Raw genomic sequence first — 20337 nt, 5'->3', positions numbered from 1 at the left:
ACAGAACAATATTTAAAGCATTAAACCCTTTTCATCTTTTTGGTTTTAATTGATTGTTTAATTAAACTGGTGTTCTACCAGGTTGTCGTCACTAACGACAACATCCATTCGATCCATCTTCCTCGCCTCTCCCCTTCCTCCTCTCCCAGTGGAAGCGGACTGTAGTTTCTGTGTTGTGATGGTACCAGGCCGCATCGCCGCCCCACTAAAAACTGTGCCCTTTGTTTTTCCTCATTCTTTCAAGCTATTGCCTCCTCTTCCTCCTGGGACAGAGCACGCCTTATATTTGACTCTTCAAGCTTGCTCTTTCTCTGTAAATTGCGCTCATGGATGCTTTTTATTAAGATTCACTGTTTCTGCTCCCCTTGAAAAGGTTCCCTTTAACTGTAAATTATTGTCTCAAACCACACTTCAAATTGGGGTGAGAGTCCAAAGAGTTTTGTTGGATTAATAGTGTTTTAAAAGTCTCAACATTGTCCCCTTCCATTATAATCCCATTAATAGGTGTATTTCTCAGCCTGACAATAAGTAGACCAATATAAAATGAGAGTAATGTCAACATTGTTGGCATACCGCTCATTGTCTGGCCTCTTTCCTGAGAAGTTTACTCAGGCACTCCTGGGTCCAATACAAACTCCCTCCTGTTTACTGCTAACAAATACTATTTTTTTTTAAAACAAAAAGTATGTAGATTCAAAATCTTTCTAGTTTCATAGCAACACAGTAATGAATGTCATGTTAGGTGTCGGATTTAAAGTGTACTGAATATAAACTAGAAGAGAAAAGTTGCATGGACTGAAAGAGAGAAGAGTAAAAAAATGTGAATGTTTTTCATTCATTTAGTGTAACCAAACATGCTGGGATACATCTTGTAATAAAATATGAGATTCAAACTCTAAATTTCCAAAGAAAACTTTCATGTTACGACACCAATACTGACCTGCTTTGTTTGCTCGCCTGCTTGTGTCTGAAACCCGAGACTCGGTCCTAGTTTGACCCGTTTTTAAGGATTTCTTGCGTTTTAATGGAATACGACCACGGCGCTCTTTGGGAAACTAACATGGATTTAAATGTATTTAAATTGATCTTGTTTTTTTGTCGGTACTCAGCAACTCTTCAGTGTCTATAAAGAGGAAGTCTTAGTCATCTTCTGACCTCTGTTCCTCTTGGGTTATAAATGTTTGTGATAAGAGTTTATAATTAAAACTGATTGTTGGTGCTGATTTCTGTCCGATTACTTGCTTCTTATCTTAAAGGCAGGGTTGTGAGGAGTATGTTTGCGCAGACAGTATCTGCAATAGATTAATCTCGGATTGAAGACTCTGAAACATTTCTCATGGCTGACTCATCAGCTGAACAACGTTTGTGTTGCACATGGTCTTTGTGTGGACTTATCAGTCCTCTGGGGTGGTTTGGTACTACTAACTAAAAGAAATCAGCAATTTTTGGAGTTGATAATCTTGCTAACACTCATTATCTCATCTGCTCAGAAGAATGCAAGTTGTCGTAGCTTGCATAATACAGACTTTAAGAGGAAACAGTTGAACTTAAGATGGTGGACACTCTCCTCCGTTGGCCCTGATGTGACTAGCTCTTAGCTTGACTCCTTTATGAAAATTTCTCCTGGATTCTCTGAACTTGGAGCCCTCCAATGAGCTGTGGACTCTGGTCTTTGTTGTCAATAGTACTAGCTTTCTCCAGTCCTGTAAAGTCTGTAAAGGGTTCATGTGTTCATATTTTGTATATTTTAACATATCATATTTTGTAAAAACCTCAGTTTTGTCACAACTCGTTTCATGGATTTGTAGAGAAATGGGTTAAGATACTAAATAAAACGATGGGAACATATAATAATGCAAAATTAAGTTAAATCATTATGAGATTTTACTAAATGCAAAGTAAGCCAGTGGAAAACCAAACATGAAGTAAAGCCTGTGTGCCAGTGATTCAATAAGAGCAGCTTGGCTTCCCGAGAGCAAACATTTTTACCAAACCATGTTATTCAAAACTAACTTTGATTTTATTGTGTCACAACTAGAAATGGAGTGGAATGTAAATAATTTAATTTCATTCTGTCTTACAGCTAGACATTCTTTACGACAACAAACTTTTAGTTAATTTTACTGACTGAAGATCCAAGTTTATTCGAAGGGGGTCAAGCTTGTTACTATGACAACTTCTCTCTCAAAATGTGAAAATTCTGACCTTATTTTTTGGGGGGCACTATTTGCTCACTGAGCGAAATTTGATTCCTCACAAATAGCACTGCAGTGTGACTGAGTATTTTTAGGCAGATTACAGTTTTCACCAGATGCTCAGGTCAGACTCAGCTAGGAAATTAAACTGTTTTCTCTGATCACATTGAGTCCTGGTTAATTTCAAACGTCATTCACAAAGTGAGAAATAATTTGTGCTGCCATTCATGTACAGGGTTTGCATCAACCAATAAAACCTCGAAGGCACAAAGCATTTTCACACCTACTGTATATATTTATTGCGTAAAAATGAACGAAATTGTATCGTTTATACTTTTTTTTTTTTTAACTCTCCAATTACTGCAACCCAACAGCACAGTTCTTTGTTGTTCAAAGATGAAGTCATATAGCTAAAAATAAAAAGGCTTGCCAAGACTTTCCTGAATCACTTCCTGGTGGTTGACATCCTGTCCAGTGCATGTGTACAAAGGAGGGGGGGAAAAAAGACACCTGGTGGCACAGTTTGTAAATTTGCCTAATGAGCAGATATGAATGCTCATTAGGCATTCATATCTGCCTAACCCTTCTCCCATTCACTGAAAAAGAAAACCATCTCGTGACATAAAATGCAAAATCAGCTAGGCTCTGTTGCAGTATGCCGGCTGGCATGTGATGCCTGCAAAGATGGATGCATTTATGGCTTAACAATTTTGTTTCTCATCATAAAGTGTAAACTTTAAAGGGATTTGAGTCGGGGATTAGACCTCCATTATAACTTGCAGAAATTGACTTTATTCTGAAAAATAGCTCAATTGTTTCTTGTCTGGGTAAAAAAAAAAAAAATTCAATAAAAACAGCATAATTTAAATAATTTAAATGAATCAAGACAAACTAAGGGATCCATAACTTCACCTCAACTGAGTTAATATAACCTATGGTTATGTAGAGCTTAAAGCAGCTTGTAGTTAGAAAGCAAATCTTTCTTTTAACCCAAATAGAATGTATATCTCAGTAAATTACTCTTAACATAATCATGTTTCTTTTATTGCAGTATAAACCAATGAAACCATGGTCTGATTTGATCTTTCTTTTAAACTTTAGGTCTGTACACTTTAAGGCTGCACAATATATTGTCTTCACAATATTTCTGTGTGTAATATTGTATCACAAACGAATGTTTGGAGTGCAATAATCGTTAGCTAATGTATGCCAGGTGCTGTGAAATTATACTTCACCCAAGATAATATTTAGCCAGTGGGAGAGATTCTTAGAGCAACAAGTGATTTTGCCCAAAATGCAAAATTTACTAATATTGTCCAGACCTACTGCATGTTTTAATGATTGAGAACTCTTTTTTTTTTTCTTTTTTTTTTTTAATAAGTCTTTATTGGAAGTAACAAATCAGACCAAACACCAAAGCTTGCTTTTGGCAAATTCAGCTGCCATTTACGGTTGTGCTCCGGCATAGACTATTGAGTTGGTTACATTATGTAGTTTGTACCACTGGGTGCAAACTTAAAAATGTAAATGCTGTGTTAATATGCGATGCTAAACTTTTTATCCACGGGCGACTAATGAGGTTAGCCTGACGTTGGTGATGAGCTCTGTTTGGCTGATTAGCCTATTTTAGTTCTTACCCTCGTTAGCCTAATAAAGTTTACTGTTTTGGGTGATGATCACTGCTGTTGTAGGTTCTTAGCATTAAAAATGGCACAAACATAATAGAGATTTATGTTTGTGCCATTTTTAATGCTAAGGACCTACAACAGCAGTGATCATCACCCAAAGTTAAACTTTTTCAGCAGATTACCTCAAGAAACCCACATTATGGGTCCTGACTCCATCTTTGTAAATCACTGATCTTAAGCCCTATTGGCGAAAAGTGCTATAATCAACTAGAAAGGACTCACTGCACTCTTTAATGCATGTATCTTTTGGGTGATTTACATTTTTTTTTAAAGTTGTAATTCCTTATTAGAAAGGAATTACAATCAGGGGAAAAACTTGTCTGTGTGAAGTTTTCCTCCTGATTTTATTTGCATCATAGTTGATGTAATTCCAGTAAAATGTTGTCTCAAGTATAGTTCTTTAATGTTTTCAGTGTCAGATTCAGCTGCACATGATTCTGTTCTCATCATAGTTTTGCTCTCTTGCTTTGTTCCTTTGCTAAAAAAAACAAACAAAAAGAAACAACAACTCAAAAACACCCTTTCCTTTTTAGTCAAGTCATGCTGAATCACTGTGCACGACCAAACGTCGGGACTTTTGACTTGTTAGTTCATTGAAATGATCATTTATTGAGAAACAAAATGACAACCAAAACAAAGTGTTTCACAGGCAACTTTGATGTTATCTATTTTTTTATTTATTTATTTATTTTATTAACTTTTGGCAGATAATGATAGATTATGCTTCAACTATTTATTTTTCATTATTAAATGAAGTTGCAATGCAACAACTAATGAGTGATTAATTTCAGTTCCCTCAAATGTATTTGAAGAGCTGAACTGTCTCTGCAACTCAAGATTATCCATGAAGCACCTAAAGGTAAACATAAACTAAAACCAATCAAAGTGTGTATGACTCATCATACACCCACATGATGGTACACGTGTGTACTGCATGTTCTGTGTACATTTACATGGAAAAAAAATACTTAAAAATCTTAAATTTGTTGGTATTTCTCGTAGCATGGTCTGGTATTTTGCGTAACCTGCTCTAAAGGATCAGTGACGCGAGATGAATATTCGGTTTATTCACAGTGGACTTGATGATGTAGCACAAACTACAAGTTCAACATAGTTATAACACTTAAGTGTGTACTGAAATATTACTGGCCTGCTGAAGTCGGCGGAGAACAGTCACTTTTTGAATTTTGAACGAAAGACTAGTTCCTTTATTTCTTGGTTCACTGATATTATCATTGGTTCAAGTAGCAGAAGTTGTGGTGTTCAGCTTGACTCCAGGTTATGACTGCAGTTTTATGAAGCGACACATGCTTTGACACGTGAGTAGTTTGTACAGTTAAAATAAGTGTTAATTGAATTTATCTCTAAGTCATCAGCCCTCCACCACTGTGCAGCATAACTGGAGTGAGGGGCTGGTGGTGATTTTCTCCTAACTTGTTCAAGTCGTGGTTATAAAACGAGTCCAGAGCATCTCTCCTGTATTTCTTTTGTAACAACAAAACAGTTGTCAATTGGTATGAGCTGCTGAACTGTGCTTGAAGCCTAGGATTTCTACTCTGTCATCTGCCCATCGGGCGTTGTTCCACAAGTTTTCATTCCCTCAGAGGCAACTATGCAAACACAAGGCATCCTGCTATATTCTCTTTGGTGCAAAGATTTTATCCTGGAGACGTTTGAGTTTGTTTTAATTATGGGACACCAAGAAACCTTTGCGTTTAATCGAATAGGCTATTGTCCTGTCATAAATTTCAACATTTATGTTGGCTAACTTAGAATTTGAGGTGTCGAGTTTCTCCATATTGCTCTCATCTCACTGCTCAGTCTTACCTCAGGGTGAATTTTCAGAAACGTCCAAGTCCTGCCGCAAGAGTTTTGCACTTGTAAATAGTTTTTATTTAGTAAAATGAGCAGCAACAGCAGCGTCTCTAAGCACATTGCTATTGACTTTCCCTCTTGGCATTGTGGAAACACACCTGTAGGTTTCAGCAAACTGAGAACACCTGGTGCTATAGAGCTGGTTCCTGATGAGGATCAGTGATTAGATGATCAGTGTGTGGGATAATTTTCCACATTGGACGGAGCAGCTTGTGTCTTTCCATTTTGACTTTATCTTCGCTTAATGAATAACAAGAGTATGAAATCGGCTGAGCATCATCAGTGTGTGCCGTTTTAAAATCTCCGATATTTTGTAACGACAAAACGTCATGGATCAGCTTTATCACTGAAATAGAGCCACCCAGCAATAAATGCTTCTATATTAGTCCAGATTGGCTCATGTTCCATCTCTACTGGTCTCCATTGAATTTGATGCTCCTTTAAATCTGTGGCTTATTAAAAACCCTTATTTCCGGTCAGATTCCATTAACCTGGATGATCTGCTTTAAGCTCACCCTGGTGGGGTTTCAAAGCTGGTTCTAAACAGAATCAAAATAAACACACTTGTTTCGACTATTGGAAAAACAAAACCCTCCTCGCCTTTTGACGGAGACCCAGTTGGGACATTTACATCTCTAATACTGAGATCACCTCAAAGCTTCAGAGCCTGATGGCACAACTCCTCAGGTCAAGTTTGTGAGCTCGTATGTATAAAGTGGGAAGAGGCGCAGCTTATTAAACAACACCTAGGTAGTTTGCTGTGGTTACAAAGGGTGTGGCGTTTATTGCGCTCGCCAACAGAAAGCTGTGCCTTTGCTTTTTTTATTTATTTATTTTTTAATGGAGGATCTAAATTTCATTGTTCTAATTTTCTTCTACAACACAAATCTAATATCGACTGAACTCTGGATTCATATTTTCTCCCAAACTGGTTTAGGAACTTTGCCCTTCATAAAGATGCAAGAAAAAACACAACAGGAACTTAACTATTTCATGTCCAGAAAGTTTGGTTGCACCAGAAATGTCATCCTATTAATGCTTTAGGTTAAGGTGAATGTGACAAGGAAGTCATTGCGTATCAGAGGAGTGTTAATGTTTTTGTCTGATCTCTGTGACGTGTGCGGTTTGGGTTTGCATGAGGTCAGGACGAGTCGGGAGCAAATATAACCCGACTGCATTGATTTGCTTTGCATAAATTTGTCATATTCTTGATGAACTTGAACTATTTCAAGCAGAACTGTTGCTGAAAACAAACAATTCAAATTCACCGAAGACTTTAGTAAACAAATGCGCGCCTTTTTATTTGTTTCCGACACAACAAGTTGATGAGAAGGTGTAACGTTGCAACAGTAGGTGTTAAATTGCAGAAGCAAAGTCTGTAATAAACTACAGCCAGCCCTGAGCATGCGTCTCTCAGCAGCCTGGTGATGAATATTTAACCAGACTAGACCTGAAGGATGTGCAGCAGCATCTCCTAAAGCCCATCAGATGTTCCAGTGAGTTTATCTTTTAGTGTTGGTAGCATCAGGGTTCCAACACAGTCTCCTCTTTGAATACGGTTTGGTTAAGGAAAACGGAGAATATCGAAAATATTTATATTTCCAGACTTTCTTCACTTGCCTAAGTTGCATCCATCCATTCAGTCGTTTCAGCAATAAGTCATATAGATATATATTTTTTTCCATTGGAGAAACTGAGTAAAGATGTCAGGCTACTTTAGTGTAGATGTTATCATTTTTTGAGGAGAGATTAGACTCGTGTGATCAGGAATGTGATTTAAGAACATTGTTACTGATGGAACAGTTTAAACGGCGCCAACGTCATCACATCTCTGTAGTGTTTGTCCTAATGTTTCATTCATTTCAGCATAAAACATCAATATTAAATCCACAAATGTCATCCAACCAAAACAACATAAATTTGCCTTTTTTGATCTCAGAACACAAGCTGTGCATTGATGCTGTTTAGTTTTCCACAAATATCGAAGAGACTATTTAAAGTATAGCGGCTGAAATTTTGAGTAAATGTGTAATTGATAACTTTTCTAAGTAATACAAGAGATTGAGTTGCTAGTTTGGATTAGAGAAAGCAGGGATGCATCTTCTACATCTTACCTGAATATTGTGGTTTCTTTGTTGGATATCTAGGAAAAATATGCATTTTGAATACAAAGTGCCTAATATTTAGGTTGGGATCTGGTTTGCACTTTCTTTTTTTATAACCTGCTGTATAAAAATATTAAACTTGCAAAACAATTTGCACTTGTCTTTCTTTTAGAATAAGCAGTTTCTGTTTAATAAGTCACATTAAAACCAATTAAAGTTGGTTCATTTTATGGGGTAAAACTGTTTCTATGTGTATGAGTGCCAGGATGAAATATCAAGTTTTTCGGGGATTTTTGTATCTGGTCTAAATTTGACGCCATAGTGCTCAACTGGGAGCCTAGACTGACCCTCCAGGTTGTGGGTCAGACTCTGATTTCTTATCAAGCTGATTATAGGATAGAGCCAGAGATGGACAGGTGAGTTGCTATGGTATGTTGCGGTGAAGATGTCAAAACTCTCAACCTACTGGTCCATTGACATTCCAGCCCTTACTTATGATCATGAGATGGAAGTCATGATGGATCATTTTCTGCTGAGGGTGGGCAGGGCTCATCTGTAACGATAAGGCGAAGAGCTTAGAATAGAGCTGCTGCTCTTCTGCATAAAAAGGAGTCAGCTGAGGTGGTTTGAAAATCTGATCAGGAAGCTTCCTGCATGTCTTACTTTTTAGGTTTTAAAGGCACACTGGGAGGAGACTATATGTCGAGCTCAGAAATTCTTGGACTATTACTTCTGCTCTGGCAACTGAAATGATTGTTTCCTGTCTCCTTCAACTCACCTGATCATTAAAGGTCGTTTCTTTGCATGTCTTCATTTCTGAAGTTGTGCATTAATGTCCCATCTGATTTAAAACAGACGTGTAGTGGGACAGAAACGTTTAAAACTTGCAGGAGGAATTTACCGCCTCAGCTCTAAGAGCACCAACTCGCACTCTAAAGGCCAGCAAATGCCTCGGGTTTCTAAACGTAAAGGAGAAAATGTTTAAGCGTCGTGCTGTTTGAAGATCCTGGCAACCGGAATGGCTGTCGTAGCGGCTCAATGGTCACCGGTTGTAAATTGTTGCAGGTCATAAGCAGCAGCGATAACAAATGACTTTTACATTTAGGAGAGAGGAGCAAAGGCCAGAGTGGAATAAGCAAATAGACTGACTCATTGCAAACATTGTTCATCCTGACCCAATCATTAGGAGTCATTTTCAGTTATTCTCTGTTTCCTTACTACTTCTGCAGCCATTTTGTTTGCAGAAAAATGCCCTATTTAATTTTTTTTTTTATACTCTCGTATAAAAACCACCCGTTCACCTGTCCGACTTCTTGTACATCTGATCACCTGTTCAATGTGTCTCCTTCCGTTTCCTGTTTTCCTTCTAGACTCTGAGAGTAAGAAGAAAAGCCAGCGAACAAGCAGAAGAAAAGTCTGCAGAAAAAACGAGCAAGATGGAAGATGAGGATGAGAATTCCCCTTACAAGCTCTGCAGCTCCGTGGATCTAGACAAGGTGGGTTTTCTTTATATTTGTGGCTGCTAAAGTTGAAGGGGAGAGAAACAGCAAGCGAGTGATGTCCAAACTCCAAGCCAAGTGTTGGGATTGCCAATGGCTGGATGGATTTTGAGTAAGAAAACAAACACAAAAAAAATGTTACTGTAAATTTGCGTTTCAAAAGATAAAACGTATAGAACCACTAAAGACTTTCATATGAAACATCCAGATCTTGTTTTATTTGAGATTTGTGTTGCATTTGGCAGCTTTTTCTTAACAGTTTTCACAAGATTCTCACTTTGTAACTTTGAAATATAAATAAAGGTCTGAGATAAAAAAAAATTTAAAAAAATTCAGCGCTTGCAACTTATAGCAATCAGGGGTTTCTTTGTTCAGATGAAATCAATGCTAATTTGCAAACAAAAAGCTCATCAACGAAACGTATAGACCATTTTCCTTTGGTTGAATCTAATAAAATACCAAACTAGAAAAACCAGCTGAAATCCACAATTTTTAGAAACCCTGTTAAAGTTCATAAAGCCGTCCTTAAAATGTTACAAAGAAACTCTAGCTGCTTGACAGAAATCGAAAGTGGCTTAAGCTTTCCACGGTGCCGTTTCTACATCGGTCTTCTCCACTGAATTGGCTGAATTGAGGATTTAGGCAGCAGGTAAAATAACAGAATATCCCGTTTGGGGTCAACAGCCGTTGGGTTATTGAACCGGGCCGCTCTCAAACGGCTCTCGTGTGTTTGTAGTCTTTGAATTTCCCACACTGTCAAATGGAGGCATGTGCAAACTTGTGAGCAACACACTAGGTACCACCCAATGACATTTCAGAAAACGGGCCTTTAATCCATTTTCATGCAAATGCTAGCATTGTTCACTGCAGAGGTGAGATTGGTTGATTCATTTAAACTGTGTTTTTCCACTAGCTGCTGCAAACCCAGGTCACCACACGCCTCCATGTGTCCATGACAGATTCAACCTGTCTGGCTGGCTTGTTTCGTCTCCAGGCGGCGTTTGTATTAAATAAGAAGCAACAATCTAGACTCTTCGATGTTTTACGAGATGCAGCAAAGGTGTGGCTTACTTCCCCCAAAGCATTTGTCCCGAACAGAGTTCTCGGCTGTTGCTTTGGGGGAAGAAAAACCCCAAAAAACTGTCAAACAGCTGGACACTTCAGCCTTTGCGTTCTCCCAGTAACGTGCGCCCTTTCTTCATGACGCTCCCTTCACAGAGCGGCGATGCGGTTTGATTTCGTCAACCCTGGGTTAACTTCACCAGGCGTTTGTTTAACTCTGCCTACTGCAGCCATCGACCTGCAGACATGTGGTGAAACAGTTTGGCGGGCGCTGCAGTCGGTTTCTCATTCATCTAAAATTTCCCCACTGGGTTCCATGCCAAAAGTGTGTCATGATATTTGTCCTCACTCTGACTCAAGAATGTAAGGTATGTTTTTACACATTGTTAGCTTGTGTTGCCTCTCACGTGACAAACGCATGACGGTTCATATTAGATCACCTGCTTCCTTATGCAAACAAACCTCACCTTTGGAAAAATTAAGACAATAGTTTTCAATTATTAAATTGTGCAGTGGGAAATCATTAAATCAAGTGTATCATTAACATTATAGACATTAACATAATGTGAAGTTTGAACAACATTTATGTATTTTGCCACCCAGTTGCCCAGATAAAATGATTCCAAGGTGAACAATGTTTGCATTGCATGCATGATGGTTAATCCCAGTAAACCAATTAGACACAAAGTGAATGACGATGTATGAGCAGGATTAGCTGGACTTGAAGGATCTGAAGGATTCTTTAAGCATCCTTGTTGTGTTCAAAAGTTGAGAAAATGGTAACAAAAATATTTTTCATGCAACAATCCTGAAGTGTAAAACTATTTAGCCACTTGAACTTCTTTTGGACATGTTGAGCCTCGGACTTTGACACAAACTTCTACTACTAGGAATAAATCTTTTGTAACTGTGGACGCCGCCATTTTAGGAAGGAACAATAAAACTCCACTTTCCATGAATCGTTAAACTTGCACCTGAAGATGGCTTTCGACTAGAGATCATGATGTAGTGCCATTTCACAAGTTTTTGTGAAATGGCATTTGTCCAAAATGGCATTTGAACAAATTTTAAAAAAAGATCAGCAGCCTGGAATAACTATAATTTGAACATTTCCTACATTTTTTTGATTTCTTTTAGAAATGAATAAAAATAAATAAATTAAGAGTTTTTTTTCTGGTTTCACACCGATGGACTGCTGCTTGCTGCAGGGGAACTGTTCTCAGATTAAACTGTTTCTTTAAGATAGCATAGTTACTTTCAGGAAGTTGCAAGAGTCGTGTGCTTTTCTTTACCACATGACAAACATTTTCACTTCTTTTTTTTTTTTTCTTTCCTTGATCAACTGAACGTCGAAACTCGATGGCACATAAAGTATTTTCCTTTGACAAGTAACGCAAAGCAGCTGGTTCACAGAACTCACTCTGCCGCCTTGTGTAATTTCATTTCCTAGCACAGCGCTGTTTTCCTGTTTGAATAACTGATCAGAGCAGTCAGCTAGTTACTGCTGTCACTGGATAGTCGGAGAGAGAGATGTGTCAGATACCTAAGCCGTGTGTGTTTGGGCATATATTTACATGATCTTCACTGTTGAGGTGGATATGGAAATGATCAGAACTTCTCATAACTGTGGTATGTTTGATTTTTCTCTGTGTATATACAAACTCATTGTCATCTGAGGTTTGATCAGTATATTTCAAACCACAATTAAAATTCTTTATGCTTTGCAGATAAAATCAGAATTAAACGCGTTTAGCTTCAGACCAGCTTTCCATCTCACCTCTCCAAGCTGAAGCATTTCTGTAAATGCTACAAAACTGACTACAGCAGCACAACACAGCAGCACGGCCCAAACCAGGCTGGCAGCACGAGGAGCTATAAAATAAAATTGTCAGACTGCCGGCCTTTGGACTCATTGAAAGTCTTTAATTATTACAATCGTTATTGGGCTGAAGTAAACCTGCAGCATCGCACGCAGACAAATGCACTTGCCATGAGACTACTTCCTGGTTTTGGCCTGTTTGGACGTTTAACTCTCTGCTGCCACCTGCTGGAGGGAATATGTAGCTCTTAGTTTAAACTTGGTTGTGCGTCTGTGCAGGATCTGGTGGACTGGCGGAAACCTCTGGCCTGGCAGGTCGGCAACCTGAGGGAGAAATATGATGCATGGGTTCACCAGCCAGTTGACAGACCCATCCGACTATTTGGAAACCCCTTAATGGAAGCTGCGACCAAAACTTCCTGGTAATAAATGTTACTTATTATGCTAAAAATAGCATATTTATCTCCTATGCTGTAGTTTCAGTTTGAAAGATGCATCTTGCTGCAGCAGGCCTACAAATGCATCCTGTTTGTCTTGTTGTTCTTGGAATTTTTAAATATGTTTGAATTTATAAGAGCTAAACTCAACAATATTTGTAACTTAACCACATTATTTTTTTACCTACATATTAAACAAAGTTAAAAGTCTACAAGTTTAAGCATAAAATAACATGACATGAAACCTGTTTAACGTTTTAAGTTTTGTCTTCCCTAATATTCCCTAAAAATCTTAAATTATTTGGCATTTAAAAAAAGGAACTTGTTATTCATCATGTAATGGCATGACCAATGATCTTTTAGTTTAATTTTTTCAAATTTTTTTATAGAAATGAATGAGATGGGGGGGGGAGGGGAAACCAAATACTTTATGTTTGAATGAGCCACATTTTTAAAGTTTTAAAACATATTATTTGGACTGGATGTATTCTCTCTCTCTCTCTCTCACTTAAGGGACCAGTACCAAACAAATGTTGATGAGGGGGGAAAATTATTGAACCAAAATCCTAGCAGACTGTAAATACTGTAGAGTGTTCATTCAGTTCAAATATGACCCTTTTATGATTCTTTCTGGTTTGTTGCTACAGGTACTGGGTCCCAGTTGTCTGGCTTCCTATTGTCTTCTATCTTGGTTGGCACTGCTACACCACCCTGGCTCAGGGCAACACGAGGATAGAGCTCACCTCAGGTGGGACACAGTAGCGTACGACGGTTCTCATGCTGCACAATCATTATGTAAATTTGTCTTCATCGCTGCACGTTTGGATTTGCAGATTTCTCCGTACCAATTCCCAAGCATGTGTTTCCGGTCCTTTTCATGATGGGCTGGTTCTTGTGGACCTTCATCGAGTACTGCATCCACCGCTTCGTCTTCCACATGAAACCGCCGGCTCATAACTACTACCTCATTACGCTACACTTCCTTCTGCACGGGCAGCACCACAAGGTACATCTTTTTCTAATTAATTTCTCTCTCATTAGGTAGAAAAATCTAAACATTTGTTGCAGACTTCCCAAAAATTAAAGCTTCATATTATAGATAACTTTTTTTTTTTTATTATTAATTACAACATTTACTGAAGCTTATATAATGTTTTTAAACTGATTTAGAAATGTAATTTCTGATCCTTTAATTTTTTTTTTTTTTCAAATCTCTTGCATTAAAACCATAAACTTGAACAGATTTGACATTGATTTTGTGACAAACAGAGAGTGGCTAATAATTATTAGGTGGGTACTCTGAAAGACGAAACGGCTCTGTCAGTCAGTGATTACATTAGGCACAGTTAGGTCACCACTAACAGCAACTTGTTGCTCTGGATTTCCTTTAGGGTGTCTGAGTAAAGAAAGCTGAATGCAAATTCACAGATTTTTCCGCTTGTGTTGTTTCTCTCCAGTCTCCCTATGATGGTTCTCGGCTGGTCTTTCCTCCTGGGTTGGCCTCCATAGTGGTGTCGTTGTTCTACATGTCGCTCTGTAAGACGCTGCCGGAGACCCTCGGCACGTCAGTGTTCGTCGGCGGGCTGTGCGGCTACGTCGTGTACGACATGATCCACTACTATCTTCACTATGGCTCACCAAAGAGAGGCTCATATCTGTACAGCCTGAAAGCTTACCATGTCAAACATCACTTTGAGCACCAGAGATCAGGTGAGCAAATCAGTTTAAGTGTTGGGCAAATTGTTGCCACCACTTCACCTGTAATCAGTTTGGACCTAGATGTGGTTTTGGACTGTAATGATTTATTTTTTTTTATACCTCTTGTAAGCCTTCAACCCAGTTTATAGTTACTATCAAACTGTGGCTGTTCAGTTCACATAACTGCTTTTATAAGGTCTTTTTGACCTCCGGCTCCAAAGTGAATACTTAAGAGTAACATAAGGGGACAAATCCGGTCTAATCTGCACAGGTTATTGTAAAGCAACCCCATTCATAAATTCCTCTCACTTTTTCCCTACTTATTAATTAAATGCTGAAAACCAGTCAAACTTGATTATTTTCCTGTCTCATTTCTGTCACAACGTATCAGTAAAAAAGGTAACTAATATCCCAGCAGCCTTTTATGGCTGGGATGCCTCCTCGTGCCTTAATGTACAATCTGGTGTTGACTTTACTTCCTCTTCCAAAAGTTTTTGCAAAAATTGGATCTTAGTGTTTAGTCCTTTATACAATTTAGAATGATGCAGAATATTGCCATGTTGTGTTCAATGCAGACAAAAGGCGTGTCTTTTGGGCAGGTATAAAGACACATCTTTTGTCTTTATACCAGGTGTGTCCTCTGCTCCAACACACTTGAATCAAATGGCTGAATCACCTGCAGTCCAGCTCTCCAAATAAAGCTGCTGATCTCAATATTTGACTTGGGTGTGTTGAAGCAGAGACATCTGAAAGTTCCAGGACATCAGAACCTTTTAGATTTGAAGACCCCTGGACTAGGAGTCAAGTTGACGGCCCGTTTAAATAATTAATATGTTGCTTTTGTTTTTGATGGTAACCGATTCACTCTATGAACATTTCTATGGTTCTTTAAACTACAATCACTCTGTTCTCTGATCTGATCTGTGACGCTTCTCTCTGCAGGTTTTGGAATCACCACCACGTTCTGGGATCATCCCTTCAACACAGTCATTCCTGACGAGAAATTCTAACGTACGAATGGCTCTCCTCAAGGGCCACTGGACTTATCAGCCTCCCTAATTAATGGCCCGTCCACCTGTTATAACCCCACTGCCCCCAACACCTCCGGCATCCATAATGCTGCGCCAGCCGATGCATCCATACTCACTGTAACGCAATGTTTTCTACAGATCAGCCATATGAATGTGTGAGAACCACTCTGATCCCTATTCTCACTGTGATTGTTTTTGCACTTTTGTGCCAATATTAATCAAGCAAACGTTAAACAGGTTGCCAGTCAGGAGCACGGGGGTTAAGCTTTAATAGTCTTTCAGGATTGCGTGGAAATAATTTTTAAGAAACATTTGAACAGGTAAAAGCACAGAGGGAAAAGAAAGTGATGGACGGTGGGTGGATGTGGCAACGGCTATTGTTGGAGAAAGTGTTTGAGCATCATTCATCTTACCAGTTAAACCAACTTGGGCTAATTCAGTATCCTTCCAGTTTGAAGGTTCGTCTCTCCCTGCAACGAGACCAAACTCGCTGAAACACCTGTGAACAGAAAATATTTGTTTTCAGACGTCCTGATCAACTCCACAGTCGGTCTTTAATTTATTAATCAGCAGGATTGAGGTTTTACTGTAGTTTGCAAGTGTGAGGTGCTGATCCAGATCTTTGAAATGAGCACAATTCCACTGTAAAATTTCCTGTTTTTCTCCCTGTTTGATTTCACAGAAATGTAAAAAAAAAAAAAAAAAAAAAAGTATATATTTTTAAAATGTTTTGTACAAAAGAGGAGATGCTTTCATTGAACGAGTTTGATGTCTGTGAGTCGATGGATGGATTCTGTGTGAGTGGATTTAATGAATGCTTTTAGGTGTCTTAGGGATGGAGCTGAAGGAATGAAGCCAGGCTGGTGGACGTCCTGCTGTGGGGATCTCGGGGTCAAAGGTTACAGGGAATTTTACACTGTTTGTTGGAGGGGCGGGGCGGGGGGAGTTCCCATATTTAAGCAAGGAGGCCAATGAAGACCAGGCACCATAATGACTGTTTTGTTTTTCCCCAAGAAAATTCTAGTATGAGCTGCACAGTTGCAGCTGCTGCCATCTAGAGGCGACCGGTAGAAGTGTTTACTAACGACTCTCCTGATCATAACGAGTAACATTTCTGGAATTGGCCACCACAACAAATTAGGCATAGAAATAGATGTCTACAGTTTTCAGAATAACAGATATTTGACTAAAATACATGTTAGGTTAGTTAAATATAGTTAACAGGAATCATCATTACAAATAAATCACATCCTGCACTGTTGGGTTTAAATTTTTTTATTTTTGGGACCAGAATCTGTCTGGTTGCTTCGAAGACCTCAATATCACAGTGGTGCATTCAGATTGAACTTTTCAGCCTTCATTGAGGCACAAGAGCCTTACAGTTTTGTGCCCGTGTTTTAGCATCTTTGGTTCCACTTCAGTGTGAAGCTCCTTGTTTGTTAGACCCCCTCGGATCCCTGCAGAGGGTGACGATTGAGCGATCTGACTCAACAGCAGGACGTCCTGACGGCGGCTGGCCGAGCTTCAGCCGACTCCCTCGGCACAGCAGAGAAAGGAGAGCAGACAACTTAAGAGCAGAACAAAATTAACTCGAATAATTTACAAGCATAGCACATGCAAAAGTCTCTTACAAAACTGTTATGCAAAGTTTCAGCCTTTACAAGCTTGATTGTATAAAAAGAGCATCTATTTTAGATGACCCAAAGTTATCACAGTTGCATTTGTTTTCTCAATAAAAATGTGAAGCAATAAGTCTTATTGAGGGCGAACAGGGATGAGTTGTAACTGATCCGTCACCAAAAATGTGTCATTTTGCCTTTTTTCCTTTCTTTATAGATGGTAAAAATGTCAAGATTTCACTTAAGAGTTGATTGAATCTGAACTCTGAACAGTGGGGTCTTTTTATTCCAAAGAACCAAAATATACAAATGTGTATTTTTGATGTCTATTAATTTTAAAGACATACTAATCTTATTTATGTGGAAAACTAAAACTCGTGATTTTCACTCGTCTTTTTTTTTGTGCTAAAAGAAATGCAGCAGGAATTTTCAATAATCTGTTTACTTTGAGTTTTAAATTTCTATGCAAAGGTAGACATGTTTGTAAATAAACGTCTGTATATTTCTGACACTGGTCTTTCCTGTGATTCATTTACATAACAGATCATATCTCATAAACAGGTGCAGCTCAAATATTTGAAGAATGGAAGCTCTGGGTGCCACACCCTAAACTGCTAATTAACACCTGCAATAATCGCTCTTTTGAAAAGCCTGATATTTCTGCTTAAAATATCCTTTTGTATTTCATTATCTATAAGCCATAATCTCACTAAAAGACTTTGGCCATTGGCCATCTCCAGTGGTCTTTAGGTGGAAGGTGGGCTACATCCTGGATGATCACCTCGCTCCAAAGAAAAAGCGTGCAGCTGTCATCGCTTTGCATCAAAAATGACCTCAACAACTTCAAGGTGACATTCAGCTGCAGTGAAGAAATCTTTAGGATATCCAAGAGTGTCCAGCAAGAACCGCGATTAAGTTTATCAGCAGGAGGCCAATAAACTGCATCTCCACCAGCGCAGAGCTTGCTCAGCCTCGGCAGCAAGTGGGTGTGAGAGCACAGTTGAGGTCAAAAGCTTTGGACAAGAAACGCAGCAAAGAAGCCAACTCTATAGGGAGTACAAAGATGAACTGCAGAAGACTGGTCCAAATGCAAGAACACAGGCGTCCTGGACAAGTGGTCAGGAAAATCCAGACTTTAACTCAAATGAGAACTTGTGGCCATTACCTCCAAACAAAGGTAAGACGAGAATGGGTCACGTATCGGACAGGATTTGCTCTAGAAGTTGATGGCATTGACATTCGAATGGCAGGCAGGATGGAACAACCTGTGATTAAAATTTTTGCAATTTTTACTTTTTAAATTATTTTTAATTAAAAAAAAAAAAGGTGCAATGAGAATTAAGAGAGTACCAATTTGACAGACTGCAGGAAGTCATCAGATTTCTTTGGGTCAAAATATGAGGGAGCAAAAACTTAAGCTCACTTCTAGCATTCAGGTGCCCATTTATCTATTACAATTACAAGTCTATTAATGTATCTATAATTTTCTTCCTCATTTAAAATGACAGCAAGTATTTATTATTAACATCATCATCATTCTCTTTAGTTAAAGCTGATATTTTCATTTCTTCAGACGGTCACACTCAGTGGTTCACTTAACTTGGTGTGTTGCTCCAAAGTCTCAGGGACCATTAGAGCATTGCTGGGTGGCAGCATGGTGCTCCTGGTATATCTGATGTTGTCATGGGGTTTGGGAGGGGTGAACCAACCTCCTCCAGGTTAGAAACTGAACTGGACAAACCCCCTAAACACACAAAATTTTATTTTTTTCAAATTTTTGATTTTCTTTTAAAACGGTATAAAATGGGAGGCTGCCTGCCGCCAGAGGTTGTGGACCGAGCATGCTTTATTTCACAAACATCTTAAGGATCTTTAAGTTTTTTTNTTAAGAACATTGTTACTGATGGAACAGTTTAAACGGCGCCAACGTCATCACATCTCTGTAGTGTTTGTCCTAATGTTTTGTTTCATTCATTTCAGCATAAAACATCAATATTAAATCCACAAATGTCATCCAACCAAAACAACATAAATTTGCCTTTTTTGATCTCAGAACACAAGCTGTGCATTGATGCTGTTTAGTTTTCCACAAATATTGAAGAGACTATTTAAAGTATAGCGGCTGAAATTTTGAGTAAATGTGTAATTGATAACTTTTCTAAGTAATACAAGAGATTGAGTTGCTAGTTTGGATTAGAGAAAGCAGGGATGCATCTTCTACATCTTACCTGAATATTGTGGTTTCTTTGTTGGATATTTAGGAAAATATGCATTTTGAATACAAAGTGCCTAATATTTAGGTTGGGATCTGGTTTGCACTTTCTTTTTTTATAACCTGCTGTATAAAAATATTAAACTTGCAAAACAATTTGCACTTGTCTTTCTTTTAGAATAAGCAGTTTCTGTTTAATAAGTCACATTAAAACCAATTAAAGTTGGTTCATTTTATGGGGTAAAACTGTTTCTATGTGTATGAGTGCCAGGATGAAATATCAAGTTTTTCGGGGATTTTTGTATCTGGTCTAAATTTGACGCCATAGTGCTCAACTGGGAGCCTAGACTGACCCTCCAGGTTGTGGGTCAGACTCTGATTTCTTATCAAGCTGATTATAGGATAGAGCCAGAGATGGACAGGTGAGTTGCTATGGTATGTTGCGGTGAAGATGTCAAAACTCTCAACCTACTGGTCCATTGACATTCCAGCCCTTACTTATGATCATGAGATGGAAGTCATGATGGATCATTTTCTGCTGAGGGTGGGCAGGGCTCATCTGTAAAGATAAGGCGAAGAGCTTAGAATAGAGCTGCTGCTCTTCTGCATAAAAAGGAGTCAGCTGAGGTGAGTTTGAAAATCTGATCAGGAAGCTTCCTGCATGTCTTACTTTTTAGGTTTTAAAGGCACACTGGGAGGAGACTATATGTCGAGCTCAGAAATTCTTGGACTATTACTTCTGCTCTGGCAACTGAAATGATTGTTTCCTGTCTCCTTCAACTCACCTGATCATTAAAGGTTGTTTCTTTGCATGTCTTCATTTCTGAAGTTGTGCATTAATGTCCCATCTGATTTAAAACAGACGTGTAGTGGGACAGAAACGTTTAAAACTTGCAGGAGGAATTTACCGCCTCAGCTCTAAGAGCACCAACTTGGGTTTCTAAAGGCCAGCAAATGCCTCGGGTTTCTAAACGTAAAGGAGAAAATGTTCAAGCGTCGTGCTGTTTGAAGATCCTGGCAACCGGAATGGCTGTCGTAGCGGCTCAATGGTCACCGGTTGTAAATTGTTGCAGGTCATAAGCAGCAGCGATAACAAA

General features: G+C 38.7%; 1 protein-coding gene across 2 annotated transcripts in view; it reads left to right on the top strand.

Moving 5' to 3' along the window:
* The window catches only part of fa2h (fatty acid 2-hydroxylase), a 33177-nt gene extending 15640 nt beyond the window's left edge, over positions 1-17537 (top strand). For both annotated transcript variants that reach the window (XM_007558597.2, XM_007558598.2), the window contains exons 2-7: positions 9234-9359; positions 12523-12665; positions 13328-13428; positions 13514-13686; positions 14138-14390; positions 15321-17537. In XM_007558597.2, coding sequence (XP_007558659.1) covers positions 9234-9359; positions 12523-12665; positions 13328-13428; positions 13514-13686; positions 14138-14390; positions 15321-15388 — 864 coding nt within the window. In that variant the 3' untranslated portion in view covers positions 15389-17537. The remainder of the gene's footprint in view (positions 1-9233; positions 9360-12522; positions 12666-13327; positions 13429-13513; positions 13687-14137; positions 14391-15320) is intronic.
* The last annotated feature ends 2800 nt before the right edge of the window (positions 17538-20337 follow it).

Source organism: Poecilia formosa, unplaced genomic scaffold (assembly GCF_000485575.1).
Source record: "Poecilia formosa unplaced genomic scaffold, Poecilia_formosa-5.1.2 Scaffold97, whole genome shotgun sequence".
NCBI lineage: Eukaryota > Metazoa > Chordata > Actinopteri > Cyprinodontiformes > Poeciliidae > Poecilia > Poecilia formosa.
Note: the sequence above shows the minus strand (reverse complement) of the source record. Positions and strands in the feature narration are given on the sequence as shown.